General features: G+C 47.2%; 1 protein-coding gene across 2 annotated transcripts in view; it reads right to left on the minus strand.

Moving 5' to 3' along the window:
• Window positions 1-15,305, minus strand: part of TNFRSF8 (TNF receptor superfamily member 8) — an 82,438-nt gene that overhangs the window by 36,758 nt on the left and 30,375 nt on the right. For both annotated transcript variants that reach the window (XM_033228309.1, XM_033228310.1), the window contains exons 3-4: window positions 11,513-11,629; window positions 3,183-3,335 (exon numbers count right to left, since the gene is read on the minus strand). In XM_033228309.1, the coding sequence (XP_033084200.1) occupies window positions 3,183-3,335; window positions 11,513-11,629 (270 nt within the window). The remainder of the gene's footprint in view (window positions 1-3,182; window positions 3,336-11,512; window positions 11,630-15,305) is intronic.

Genomic DNA, 15,305 nt, shown 5'->3' on the forward strand with positions numbered 1-15,305 from the left:
CAGAGATTAACGAGGCTTTGGCAGCTGAGATTAGAACACTTTTAAAACAGTGCTGTCCAACGGAAGTATGTGAGTCACACAGGCCAGCTCAAATATTCTAGGAGCCACGTTTTAAAAGGTAAAAAGAAATAACTGCAATTAATTTTCACAGTATATTTATTTAACCTAGTATATCAAAAATATCATGTTTGCAGACAATCAATATAAAAATAATTAATTATATTCTTGTTTATATTAAGTTCTTGAAATCCAGTGCATATTATATACACAGCACTTCTCAATACAGACGTAGCTGCATTTTTTTTTTAATTTTTATTGTTTGTTGTTGCTGTTGTTTTGAAACAGAGTCTAACTCTGTTGCCCAGGTTGGAGTGCAGTGGCACAATCTCAGCTCACTGCAACCTCCATCTCCTGGATTCAAGCAATTCTCATGCCTCAGCCTCCCGAGTATCTGGGATTACAAGCATCCGCCACCACACCTGGCCAATTTTTGCATTTTTAGCGGAGATGAGGTTTCACATTGGCCAGGCTGGTATCAAACTCCTGACTTCAAGTGATCGGCCTGGCTCGGCCTCCCAAAATGCTGGGATTACAGGTGTGAGCCACCGCACCCGGCCCCTAACTGCATTTTAAGTGCATGGCCACGTGCCACGGGCATTGGGCAGTTTGGGTCCAGGGGCAGCAAAGGGAGGCCTCTGGCGCCGCCGTGTGGCAGTCTCAGGAACACCGCCCAGACAGTCCCTCCAGCAGGAAGCCTTGGCTGGAACAACTGAACTCAAGATGTTTTTCACAAAGATACAAAAGTTTCTGAGCTGAAAACTTTTTGGAAGTTTGGCCTTTTTGGACAGGCCCCCAAGGCCTTCAGTGACACTCCCTCATTTGACAGATGGGGAGAAGACTGAGGTCCAGAGACAGGTGGGAACATGCCCCACAAGTGCAAATGTTTGCAAAATCCTAGGTATCTGCTGCCCAGTCTACTGCAGCACTCTCCCCTGCTTATGGGTGGAGGGCTTCAGCATTTCCTCAACAGAGCGCTCTCGCCTGATCCAAGGCGAATTTGACCAGATCTGAACTCCACCCACCGCAAGCCTGGATCTCTCTGTCAGGTGCCCCCATATCTTCATTCAACGAATTTCTATGGGGAGCAGGTGCCATGCCTAGCATTTGATCAGGCAGTGGGGAGATGCTGATGAACACCAGGGGCATGGTCTTTGCCCTCAGGAAGCTTCCAGCCAGGGAGGGAGACAGACATTGATCAAACCAAGAGACAGAGAGAGGTATGTATCCACATTTGCAAAGGACACAGTGCTGCCAGCTTCCCTAGTGAGAGGCCAGGGAAGGCCTCCTGAGGAAGTGGGATGGAGAGCTCAGGGCTGAGAAGGACTTGACTAAGTGAATGAGGAGGGAAGGGTGTCTCTGACAGAGAGAACAGCACGTGCAGAGGCCGGGTGGGACAGAGAAGCACAGCATCCCCCGACCTGGAAGAAGGGCAGCACAGGTGGGGCCCAGAGAGTGAGAGCTTGGTGCTGAGAGCTGGGGCTGGGAGAAAGGAGGGGGCTGTGTTGGGATCGCATCCTGAGACTGATTCTGGGAAGATGGCGTAGGCACGTTTTTCCCTCGTCCTCCCACTAAGAACTGCTAAAAGCCCTGGACATTATGTACAAAATAAATGTAAGAAGACTCTGAAAGACGAAGAGAAGAAGATAGGTCAACTGGGGGCCTTGGGACCAGAAGGACACAGTGGTGAGTCCCTGGAGTTTTCTTTTTCTTTTTTCTTTTTTTTTTTTTTGAGATGGAGTCTTACTCTTGTTGCCCAGGCTGGAGTGCCATGGCGTGACCTTGGCTCACTGCAACCTCTACCTCCCAGGTTCAAGTGATTTCCCTGCCTCAGCCTCCCGAGTAGATGGGATTACAGGTGCCCACCACCACGCCTGGCTAACTTTTGTATTTTTAGTAGAGACGAGTTTTCACCATGTTGGCCAGGATGGTCTTGAACCCCTGACCTCAAGTGATCTGCCTGCCTCGGCCTCCCAAAGTGCTGGGATTACAGGCGTGAGCCACCACACCTGGCCTTGCGTCCTTATCTTTAGAGTAACAGGAAGATACTGAAGCATTTCAGGTATATACCTGTGTGTGTGTGAGAGAGAGAGAGAGAGAAAGAGAGAGTGAGACAGACAGACAGACAGACAGAGAGGATCAGATTCAGATTTGGTCTTGTAAGAGTCATTCTGACTGTCTGCCATGGGGACTGTATAAGAGAAGGAATTGGGGGTGAGAAGTTGGGGAAGATAATTGGGGCCAAGTCTACAAGACTCGAGGACGGGCTGGCTGTGAGAGATGAGGGAAGAGGGGAAGGACAAAAGAGGCAGGCAGTGGTAGCGACGGGGGTGACCGCCAATCCCCAGGTTTGCACAACAGGGCATGGGACTCCAGAGAAGGACCCGGTTGCGGGAGAGACCACAGGGACTTTGTGGCACTTTTCTCCTCCATGGACACAGGGCTGCCTCTGAGCCCGCCTCCCTGGCTCCATGCACTCTGCAGCTGCGGCACCCACTTTGTGCTGTGCTCCAAAGCCCACCCACTCCTCATGCCTCCCTTCTGGAAGATGATCCCAATGCCACCCAGACAGTTTCTGTGGCCCGTACCCCTTCTCTGGTTACGAGCAGCCCTGACACCTTGTACTATCAGAGAAGCAGAAGTCAGAGAGGTAAGAAACTTGTCTGAGGTCACATGGTAAGTTGGAAAAGAAACCCAGGTTTCTGAAGGCTTGAGCCCGGAGCCGGATCTCTTAGCACCTCTAACTCCCAATGCCCTGAACCTGAAAGGGTGAAGTCAACCCCAGTCTTCCAGGGAACTCCCAGGACAGAGACTTGAGGTTTCCTTCTTGTTTATGGGGCATCAGATAACTGCTGCCTTGAGCCTCAAACCAAACCAAGACCTCCTCCAGCCAGGTCTATGCCAGGGGACAGCAGGGTCTCTCTGTACCTGGAACACAAGATGGGGGAGGGCAGCAGAAGGGCTGGGTGCTGGGTACATCTCTGGCCCATCGCCAAAGGAGACACGATCCGTCCAACAGGCTCCGGGAAGCAGGAGGTCGGAAGTCAGTAGGGCACTGGGGTGGGCGGAAGGTGCAGCAGCAACAGCACAGATCTCTGTCCTGGATCGAGGGTGGGGACACTGACCTGGGAACTTGACAATCATCCCTGCTGGGCAGACAGAATGGAAGAAGCAGCGGGCACAGGAGTTGACGGCAGACACGGCACAGAACATGCCAGGTTGACATTCGCAGACACGGGAGGAGTTCCATGCGCACGGCATCTTCTCCACGAGGTCGTCTAAAAGGACACAGACGGGGGTCACAGAGGGGAACAGAAGAAAGGTATCTCTCCAGAGAGCTCTTGAGATGAGAGAGAGAGAGCAGGCAGCCTCTCTCCACAGGCAGCCACAGTGCAGCCTCCACCTCCCAGCTCACCCCCCTGGTGACCACTAAAATTGGATTAAAAATCAAAATAAATTAATGTACCAACTTTTTTTTTTTTTTTTTTGAGGCGGAGTCTCGCTCTGTCGCCCGGACTGGAGTGCAGTGGCCAGATCTCAGCTCACTGCAAGCTCCGCCTCCCGGGTTTATGCCATTCTCCTGCCTCAGCCTCCGGAGTAGCTGGGACTACAGGCAGCCGCCACCTCGCCCGGCTAGTTTTTGTATTTTTAGTAGAGACGGGGTTTCACCGTGTTAGCCAGGATGGTCTCGATCTCCTGACCTCGTGATCCGCCCGTCTCGGCCTCCCAAAGTGCTGGGATGACAGGCTTGAGCCACCGCGCCCGGCCGTACCAACTTTTTTAAATACAAAAAAGAAAAAAGGCATGGAGGAAACTTAGATGCACATCGCTAAATGAAAGACACCAGTCTGAAAAGGCTACACACTGACTCCAACTACATGACATTTCTGGAAAAGACAAAACTATCGAGACAGTAAAGAGACCAGTAGCTGCCAGAGGTTCAGGGGGAGGGAGAGATGAAGCGAGGAGCTCAGGACGCATTTGGAGCAGTGAAAATATCCCGGATGCCACTGTGATGGTGGGCACGTGTCATCATCCATCTTTCTAAAGTCCCAGAATGGGCAACACCAAGAGTGAACCCTGATGTAAACTATGGACATTGTTGGTAATAATAACGCATGGTTAGTAAGAATAACGCATCATTATCGGGTCACCCATGCTAACAACTGTGCAACACTAATGCAAGGTGTTCATGACAGGGGAGGCTGGGCGCAGTGGCTCACGCCTTTCATCCCAGCACTTTGGGAGGCCGAGGCAGGAGGACCATTTGCCCTCAGGAATTCCAGACCAGCCTGGGCAACATGGCAAAATCCTGTCTCTACAAAAAAAAAAAAAAAAAATACAAAAATTAGCCAGGCATGGTAGCACATGCCTGTAGTCCCAGCTACTTGAGAGGCTGAGGCGGGAGGATCGCTTGAAGCCAGGAGGTTGAGGCTGTAAAGAGCTGTGATTGCACCACTGCACTCCAGCCTGGGCAACAGAGTGATACCCTGTTTCAAACAAAAAATAGGGGAAACTGTGGGAGACTGGGAAGGGGATAGAAGGTATATGAGAACTCTGTATTTTCTGTTCAATTTTCTTGTAAATCTAAAATTGCTCCAAGAAATCATTTATTAATTTTTTTTTTAAGACGGAGTCTCACTCTGTCACCCAGGCTGGAGTGCAGTGGTGCTATCTTGGCTCACTGCAGCCTCCACCTCCCAGGTTCAAGAAATTCTCCTGCCTAAACCTCCTGGGCTGGGATTACAGAGGCGTACCACCATGCCCAGCTAATTTTTTGGTATTTTTAGTAGAGATGGGGTTTCACCACATTGGCCAGGATGGTCTCAAACTCCTGACCTCAGTTGATCCACCCGCCTCGGCCTCTCAAAGTGCTGGGATTACAGGCATGAGCCACTGCACCCAGCCAGAAATAGTTTATTAATTTTTTTAAAGGACAAAGGATTGGAATAGACATTTCTCTAAAGAAGATACACAGCTGGCCAATAAACACATGAAAAATGTACAACCGTTAGCCTTTAGGGAAATGCAACTTAAAATCACAGTGAGATACCACTTCATACCCACTAGAATGACTAGAATCAAAAAGACAGATACTAACAAGTGCAGACAGAAAAAGCAGGAAATCACAGGTTGGTTAACAGACATAAAAAGTACAGCTTGGTCGGGAGTGATGGCTCACACTTGTAATCCCAGCACTTTGGGAGTCTGAGGTGGGCCGATCACCTGAGGTCAGGAGTTTGAGACCAGCCCGGCCAACATAGTAAACCCCTGTCTCTACTGAAAATACAAAAATTAGCCGGGTGTGGTGGCGGGCACCTGTAATCCCAGCTACTCGGGAGGCTGAGACAGGAGAATGACTTAAACCCAGGAGGTGGAGGTTGCAGTGAGTTAAGATCGCCCCACTTCACTCCAGCCTGGGCGAAAGAGCGAGACTCCGTCTCCAAAAAAAAAAAAAACAAAACAATAACAACAACAAAACTAATAATTAATGTGTAACAGGCCTGGAGACCAAGAAGGGGCAACTTTGGCAGATCCGAAATGAAGACAACTCCCCGAAATATGGAAGGCAGAGGACAGAGGAGATCAGAGCAAAGGAGACCACAGCCCAGAATACAGCCAAGGGGGACTCATTGAAGAAGAGAGAAAGGCTCTGGGTAGCTCCTCATCGACTCATGCCACACAGCAGAGGCCACGCGTCTCCCTGCAAAGAGACTACTGCAGCCCCACCTGAGCCCTATGGCCCTCAGAGGTGGGTGTCAGAGGCCCCATTTGCAGACCGCCCGCATCATGAGAGATGATGTGCACAGAACTAGAAGTCACCAAACATCAGAGGAAAACCAGCGCCAAGGAAGAGGAGCTCTGAATGCAAAGAGAACTAACACTCAAGGAGGCAGAAAAGAGGGAAAACAGAACAAAACATTAGAAACGATACATTCACGTATGGCAGAGCAACACTTCAGTAAACGATGGATGGCGTACATGATGATGGTCTCATAAGATCATAATGGAGGCCGGGCACAGTGGCTCACACCTGTAATCCCAGCACTTTGGGAGGCTGAGGAGGGCGGATAACCTGAAGTCAGGAGTTCAAGACCAGCCTGGCCAACATGGTGAAACCCCGCCTCTACTAAAAAAATACAAAAGTTAGCCAGGCGTGGTGGTACATGCCTGTAATCCCAGCTACTCGAGAGGCCGAGACAGGAGAATCGCTTGAACCCAGGTTTCAGTGAGCCGAGATTGCACCATTGCACTGCAGCCTGGGCAACAGAGCGAGACTCCATCTCAAAAAAAAAAAAAAAAAAGACATTATAATGGAGCTGAAAAATTCTTATTGTCTAGTGATGTCATAGCCATAGCAAGGTCGCAGCACATGCTTAACTCCCGTGTTTGTGGAGAAGTTGGTGTAAACAAACCTACTGCGCTGCCAGTTGTATAAAAGTGCTGCATGGCACATGCAATTATGGATAGTACGTAATACTTGATAATGATAATAAAAAGCTATATTACTGGTTTATGCACTTACAGTACTATACTTTTTATCACTTTTTTTTTTTTTTTTGAAACAGGGTCTTGCTGTGTTGCCCAGGCTGGAGTGCAGAGCCACAATCACAGGTCACTACAGCCTCAACCTCCTGGGCTCAAGCAATCCTCCCACCTCAGCCTCCTGAGTAGTTGGGACTACAGGCACATGCCACCACACCCAGCTAATTTATTTTATTTTTTGTAGAGATGGGGGCCTCACTGTGTTGCCCAGGTGGGTCTCAAACTCCTGACCTCAAGCGATCCTCCCAGCCTGGCCTCCCGAAGTGCTGAGACTGCAGGCATGAGCCACCAAGCCTGGCTTTATCATTATTTTAGATAATCCCTTAAGCCCCTCCCAGCTCCACCTCTAACCCCCGAAATGTGTCAGTCCAATTCTTGTATTCCCACTTATTAAAAAAAAAAAAAGTTAATTATAACATAGCCTCAGGTAGGTCCTCCGGCAGATCTCCAGAAGAAGGCATTGTCACCATAGGAGATGGCACTCCATGCATGTTACCGCCCCTGAAGACCTTCCAATGGGACAAGATTCGTTTCTTTTTAGCTTTTACTTTCTTTTATTTATTTTTTTTTTTTTTGAGACAGAGTCTCGTTCTGTCACCCAGGCTGGAGTGCAGTGGCGCAATCTCAGCTCATTGCAACCTCCGCCTCCCAGGTTCAAGCGATTCTCCTGCCTCAGCCTCCTGAATAGTTGGGATTACAGGCACATGCCAACATACCCAGCTAATTTTTATATTTTTAGTAGAAATGGGGTTTCACCATGTTGACCAGGCTGGTCTTGAACTCCTGACCTCAAGTGATCTGTCCACCTCAGCCGCCCAAAGTGCTGGGATTACAGGTGTAAGCCACCGCGCCCTGCCAATGGGACAAGATTCAGAGGAGGAAGACAGTGATTCCAATGATCCTGACTCACGTAGGCCTCGGATAATGTAAGTGTTTGTGTCTCAGCACATAACTTAAAAATGTTAAAAAAATAAAAATTTAAAATATAAAAAAGTGTATTGAATAAGGCTATAAAGAAAATATTTTTGTACAGCTGTACAATGTGTTTGTGCTTTAAGCTAAGTGTTATTAGAAAAGAGCCAAAGTTTATAAAGTGAAAAAGTTGTTTAATATATTATTGAAGAAAGAAAAATATGTCTTATAAATTTAGTGTAGCCTAAGTGTACGGCATTGATAAAGTCCACAGTAGTGTATAGTAATGCCCTAGGCCTTCACACTCACCCACCACTTACTCATTGACTCACCCAGAACAACTTTGTGTCCTGCAAGTTCCATTCATGGTAAGTGCCCTGTATAAATGTGCCATTTTTTATATTTCATGCCTTTTTTTTTTTGTTTTGAGACGGAGTCTTGCCCTGCCACCCAGGCTGGAGTGCAGTGGCCTGATCTCAGCTCACTGCAAGCTCCGCCTCCCGGGTTTACGCCATTCTCCTGCCTCAGCCTCCCGAGTAGCTGGGACTACAGGCGCCCGCCTCGTCGCCCGGCTAGTTTTTTGTATTTTTAAGTAGAGACAGGGTTTCACCGTATTAGCCAGGATGGTCTCGATCTCCTGACCTCGTGATCCGCCCGTCTCGGCCTCCCAAAGTGCTGGGATTACAGGCTTGAGCCACCGCGCCCGGCCGCCTTTTTTTTTTTTTTTAAGATGGTGCCTCGCTCTGTCACCCAGGCTGGAGTGCAGTGGCACAATCTCGGTGCACTGCAACCTCTGCCTCCCAGGTTCAAGCGATTCTCCTGCTTCAGCCTCCCGAGTAGCCAGGACTACAGGCACGTGCCACCACACCCGGCTAATTTTTTTTTTTTTTTTTTTTTTTTTTTTTGAGGCGGAGTCTCGCTCTGTCGCCCAGGCTGGAGTGCAGTGGCCGGATCTCAGCTCACTGCAAGCTCCGCCTCCCGGGTTTACGCCCTTCTCCTGCCTCAGCCTCCCGAGTAGCTGGGACTACAGGCGCCCGCCACGTCGCCCGGCTAGTTTTTGTATTTTTAGTAGAGACGGGGTTTCACAGTGTTCGCCAGGATGGTCTCGATCTCCTGACCTCGTGATCCGCCCGTCTCGGCCTCCCAAAGTGCTGGGATTACAGGCTTGAGCCACCGCGCCCGGCCCCGGCTAATTTTTGTATTTTTAGTAGAGACGGGGTTTCGCCAGGTTGGCCAGGCTGGTCTCGAACTCCTGACCTCAGGTGATCCACCCGCCTCGGCCTCCCAAAGTGCTGGGATTACAGGTGTGAGCCACTGCGCCCGGCCTATATCGTATTTTTACTGCACCTTTTCTATGTTTAGATACACAGATACTTACCATTGTGTCACAGTTGCCTACAGTATTCAGGACAGTCATGTGCTGTGCGGATTTGTAGCTTAGGAGCAAAAGGATCTGCCATAGAGCCTAGCTGTGCAGTAGGCTACATCATGTAGGTGTGTGTAAGTACACTACTCTAGGATGTTTGCATAATGACAGAATTGCCTAATGACACATTTGTCAGAATGTATTCCTGTCATTAAGCAATACATGACTATAATTTGCATCCTCAGAGACACACAAAAAAATTGTAAGTTGGGTGCAGCGGTATGCACCTGCAGCCCCAGCTACTCGGGAGGCCGAGGCAGGAGGAACACTCGAGCCCTGGAGTTTAAGGCCAGCCTGGACAACAAAATGAGACCCTGTCTTAAAATGTAAAGAAAGAAATTGGGCCGGGCGCGGTGGCTCACGCCTGTAATCCCAACATTTTGGAAGGCTGAGGCGGGTGGATCGCTTGAGGTCAGGAGTTTGAGACCAGCCCGGGCAACATGATGAAACCCCATCTCTACTAAAAATACAAAAATTAGCCGGACATGGTGGCATATCCCTGTAATCTCAGCTACTCAGGAGGCTGAGGCAGGAGAATCGCTTGAACCCAGGAGGTGGAGGTTGTAGTGAGCCGAGATCGCACCACTGCGCTCCAGCCTGGGTGACAGAGTCAGACTCTGTCTCAAAAAGGAAAAAAAGAGAACAAAAATATAGGCAACAGACAAGCATCCTCAAACATGAAATAACTCAGAGAATATTGAGCCCTTCTTGAAAAATCCACCTGACAGTGTAATCCAATCACTCAAATGATGAATCAAAGTGAAAAACTCAGGAATGGAGAAACTGTGCCAAATAAACTCATCATGAATAATAAAAAATTTTCAGGCTAACATGCCAAGGGGCTTATGGTTGCAGATGAGAATATAAACATTATAGATTACGACAAAGTAAAAATTGTGTAAGCAATAAAAGTCAGGAAGAGGATGAGGAGGTGGGGAAAAATAATGACTCTGTTCTTTGTTACAGGGAGTCAATCTATTCTCTACTGTCCAAAACTCGAAATAAGCAGATTGTACTTTACCGCAAGAGACAGTAGTTCCTGAAATGATTATTAACCACTTACTGATTTTCATAACCTCCTTTCTTAATTTTAGAGGGTTTTTTTTTTTTAAAGGAACTGCAATATCTTTTGCTGAAAATACATTAATCTGACTGAGGTCTGGCATTCTTCTGTTTCACTTCGGTTTCTTTTTCTGATACTTTTGATTAAAATTAAATATTATCATTTTAATGTCATAAAGAAGATGTTGCCATTCTCTTAAAATTCCTTCTTTGTATGTATGTACAGCTTGTCTGGTTACTAACCTACCTATCTTTATACAGAGAGGTAGAGAGGCATGTCAGCCATCTAATGACAATAGTAGTTGTCTATAGATGGAGGGCTGGGGAAGGCAATGTTTGTTTTCTTCCTTACACTCTTTGTATTGCTTGAATTTCAAATAATAAATGTTTATAATTTTCATTTCATAAAATGCAGTCATTAATTTTAGAAATTCAAAGATATACCAGATAAATGTTAATGTAAAGAAAGAAGAAATGGCAGTATTATTATTACTTTTCTTTCTTTTTAACCTTTGCTACTTCTTCCAGGAAGGAATAGCAATATTACTGTCAAATAAATGTGAAATTAAGGGAAAAGGCATTACAAGGAATGGAGAGGTATATTCATGTGGATAAAAAGCCCAACCCACCAAAAACACATAATATTCATGACCATTTATGTACCTAATAACATAGCTTTGACATATATGAAGCAAAAATAGAAAGAACACAATGAAAATCTAATAGATGAACAAGTATACTGGGAGATAAGATTTTAACACATCTCTCTCAGAAATAAAGGTGATAAAAGTAAATAAGGGTACATATTATTTGAATAACAATTAACAAGCTTAACTTAATACATATATAGAGAACTTTATATGCAACAAACAGAATACACATTTTAAAACACCCATACACTGAACACTCTGAAAATATGTGATCATTTATTATTAGACCACAAAAAGATCTCAACAAATTTCCCCCACCCTGCCCCCCAAAAAAATCCACACAAAAATAAACACTTGCTAGCACACAGACCGCATTCTCTAACCATAATAAGAAATTAACAATAAAAGGTCATATTGAAACAGTTTCCCTGGAAGTCCTGTGGTCTTAGGAAAAGAACACAGCTCTTGGTATCAGGCCACAACTCAAACTCCAGTTCTGCCACTTACCAGGGTTCTGTAACTTTGGAAAGGCCCTTAACCTCACTATCCTCAAATTCCTCATTGTAAAGCAAGGATAAGCAAGAAATCCTCTCTAGGGCTGTGGTGAGGATTAAACTCAAAAAAATGTGAGTCCTCTCCTTCAGGGAACATGTTAAGTCTCTGTGAGAGTATGGATGCAAAAGGTCATGGCTGATATCAAATCACAAATGCAGAGAGGTAAACTGAGGTACCAGGCGCACAACTCAGAGAACAGACGTGAAATCATGATGCTCTCCACCTTCTAGATTCTTCACCTCTCCTCTGAGGACCCCTCATGCTCCCTAGAAGGAGACCCTGGAGAGAGAACAAGGGCCCTTACCTCGAGAACAGCTCACGCAGGCTGTACAGCGGCCGGCCTCATCCAGGTAGTAGTCAGGGTCACACTGCTTCCTGCAGTCAGCAGGCCTCTGTGGGCACTGCTGTGTCGGGAACAGCCCTTGGAAAAGAAACAGAGAAGCTCCAAGCCAGGAGGACTTAGCAAAGGCCTTACAACCCAATGCCCCACACCTCTCATCCCTGAAGCCCCTCCCAGCTCCACCTCCAACCCGCGAAATGTGTCAGTCCAATTCTTGTGTTATGGATGGGAGCCCTGACACCCAGGAAGGGCAACTGTAGCCTAAGAGCCCCAGCAGGCAAGGAAAAACAACATAGTTACAGAGAGCTGGGCCTGGGATTCTAGGGCTGCCATTTGCCAATTGCGTGATAATGACCTTGTCAGCACTATTTTGTGTGTGTGCGTGTGTGTGTGTGGATACATAGTAAGTGTATATATTTAGCACTATTAAGTTAGTAATAGGACCTACCTCCTAGTGTTCTTGGAAGGACTGAATGGACTGCTAAGATAAATATGTATAAAGTACTACAGCAGTCCCTGGGGCCCCGCAAGCCCTATATGAGCACTGGTTGTCATTCTCTGCAGGGGTCTTATCTCACTCCAGGAATTAGCAGAGTCGTAACTTTAGACCATGAAAGTCTAGACCAAGCTTGTCCAACCCAGGACGGGCCGCATTCAACCCAGGACAGTTTTGAATGAGGCCCAACGCAAACTCATCAATTTTCTTAAAACTTTATGAGAGACTTTTTTTTTTTTTGCTCATCAGTTATGAGCTAAAACACTATCCTTAGTGTTAGACTAAATTCACTTCTTCCAATGTGGCCCAGGGAAGCCAACAGATTGGACACCCCTGTCACAAGGACCCTAATCCAGCCTGATTTAGAGATAAACAAGTCACCCAGCAATCGCTGCCTACCTTGCTTCCAGGATGAACACATGACCCAAGCAGGCCAATCAGAATACTTCTTCCCATCAATATGTTTGTCTCAAGATTGCCACATGACCCAAGCAGGCCAATCAGAGTACTCCATGTTCCTCATCACTGTGATTGGTTTAGTATGGGCACATGACCCAGGCATGCCAGCCAATAAGCTGGATAAGAATCCAGTATCTACTGGATTCCTGGCTGAAAGGGCCGGGTAAGCCCAGAGCTGCCCAGGTCATCACTGTCTAAGTGTGGGCATGGTGTGGGCAGGACTTGCCAAAGAAGGAGGTGACTCAGAAGCCAGCAGAAGCCAGAATTGGAGAGAAATGGGCTCCTGAGGACATAATTCAAACATCTGAATGTAGGGTGTTCATGGACTTCTCTGTTATGGAGCCAATTATTTATCTTTTGTCTTATTTGAGCCCTTTTGCCAGTTACAATGAAAATAATCTAGACCGTGGGGTTCCCAATATTTCTTGTGCCCCTAATCATTCTAAGGAAGCCTGTGGACACTGCACAGAAATAGAATATGTAGGAATACAGAGGAATCCAACTATATTAGAATATGGTTATCAAAGCATTAAACAAAATAACATAAGATATAGTAACAGGCCGGGCACGGTGGCTCACGCCTGTAACCCCAGCACTTTGGGAGGCCGAGGCGGGTGGATCACATGAGGTCAGGAGTTCAAGACCAGCCTGGCCAACGTGGTGAAACACCATCTCCACTAAAAATACAAAAATTAGCCGGGTGTCATGGCAGGCACCTGTAATCTCAGCTACTTGGGAGGCTGAGGCAGGAGAATCACTTGAACCCGGGAGGCGGAAGTTGCAATGAGCCCAGATCGCACCATTGCACTCCAGCCTGGGCAACAGGAGCGAAACTTCATCTCAAAAAAAAAAAAAAAAAGACACAGTAGCGTGATTCTTTGTAAACTCATTAAATAATAGGATAAAATAACTCCATAGTTTCAAAGCAGTGATGAGTCCAAACAACATTTCACAACATCTGCAGCCACTGTAATATAATATGAGAATACCTATGATTTCTGCTGATGACAAAGCTGTGTACTCCAATTACCACTATGCTTTGTTGACTTAATTCATAATGGGAGGAATTAATAAGGGAATTTTAGCTAGAAGCTAATTAAAATAATTGAATCCTTTCAGGTTCATGATCCCCGTGAAATCTACCTTTGAGAGTCCATGGACCCCAGGGTAAGCACCTTTGCCCTAGAACAACACACAAGAACCTCTCAAAAATACTAGCTTCAGACCGGGCGTGGTGGGTCAAACCTGTAATCCCAGCACTTTGGGAGGCCGAGGCACGTGGATCATTTGAGGTCATAAGTTCAAGACCAGCCTGGCCAACATGGCGAAACCCCGTCTCTACTAAAATTTATCCGGGCGTGGTGGTACATGTTTGTAATCCCAGTTACTCAGGAGGCTGACGCAGGAGAATTGCTTGAAACTGGGAGGCAGAGGTTGCAGTGAGCCGAGATCATGTCACTGCACTCCAGCCTGGGCGATAGAGTGCGACTCCGTCTCAAAAAAAAAAAAAAAACTAGCTTCATGGCTGTCGCTGTCTAACTCAGACATTTCAGTAGTTCCCCAGTAGTCTTTCCAGGAGGTAAATATGACCCCATCACTCCTTGCTGAAAACTTTCAAAGGCTTCTCACGGCTCCCAGGATGGGTCCTTACCATGGCCAGTGAGGTTTGGCTCACCTTTGTCTCCCTTGCCCATTCATCTCTAGCCACACTGGCATCCCCTGTTCCCTAAAGGGGCCATGCTCCCTTCTGCCACCCCAGGGCCTTTGCACAAGCTGGTCCTCTGCCAGGAATACTCCTCTCCCCTAGTAACTCCCACTCAGCCTTCACATCGTAAAGCATCACTGTCTCAGAGCCTTGGTCGTGATTCCCAGTAAAAACAAAGACTCATTTCCTTGCCCTTCAACACCTAACTGTTGTAATCACACATTTATTTGTGAGCTCAGTCTTCACAGTGTGTCTCATTCCCCATAAGAACGTCAGCTGCATCAGGTGCAGTGGCTCACGCCTGTAATCCCAGCACTTTGGAAGGCTGAGGCGGGCGAATCTTTTATTTTATTTTTATTTATTTATTTATTGATTGATACAGAGTCTTGCTCTGTTGCCCAGGCTGGAGTGCAATGGCAGGATCTCAGCTCACAGCAACCTCTGCCTCCCACGTTCAAGAGATTCTCCTGCCGCAGCTGGGATTACAGGCGATCACCACCACACCAGGGTTTCGCCGTGTTAGCCGAGATGGTCTCGATCTCCTGACCTCACGATCCTCCCACCTTGACCTTCCAAAGTGCTGGGATTACAGGCGTGAGCCACTGCACCTGGCTAAGGCAGATCATTTGAGGTCAGGAGTTTGAGACCAGCCTGGCCAACACGGTGAAACCTCGTCTCTACTGAAAATACAAAAATTAGCCAGGTGTGGTGGTGCACACCTGTAATCCCAGCTACTCGGGAGGCTGAGGCAGGAGAATCACTTGAACCCAGGAGGCAGAGGTTGCAGTGAGCAGAGATTGTACCACTGCACTCCAGTCTGGGCAACAAAGCAAGACCCTGTCTCGAAAAAAAGTCAGCTCCTTGAGGATGAGTCTTTCCATGTCCACTCACCAATGCCTCCCCTATCATAGGGCCTCACACATATTTCATTAAAACATGTTCTGTCAACCTAATTCATACGGCGTTCCCCAGCCTGCACTCCCAGGCCTCACACGGTGCCTCCACCTTCCTAGTCTGGCATTCTAGTACATTGCTCACTTCATGCCCTCTCTACTGCAGCCAGTCTAGGCATCTTGATCTTTTCTCTGACATCCCTC

The sequence above is a fragment of the Trachypithecus francoisi genome, unplaced genomic scaffold, assembly GCF_009764315.1.
Source record: "Trachypithecus francoisi isolate TF-2019V2 unplaced genomic scaffold, Tfra_2.0 Lachesis_group12, whole genome shotgun sequence".
NCBI lineage: Eukaryota > Metazoa > Chordata > Mammalia > Primates > Cercopithecidae > Trachypithecus > Trachypithecus francoisi.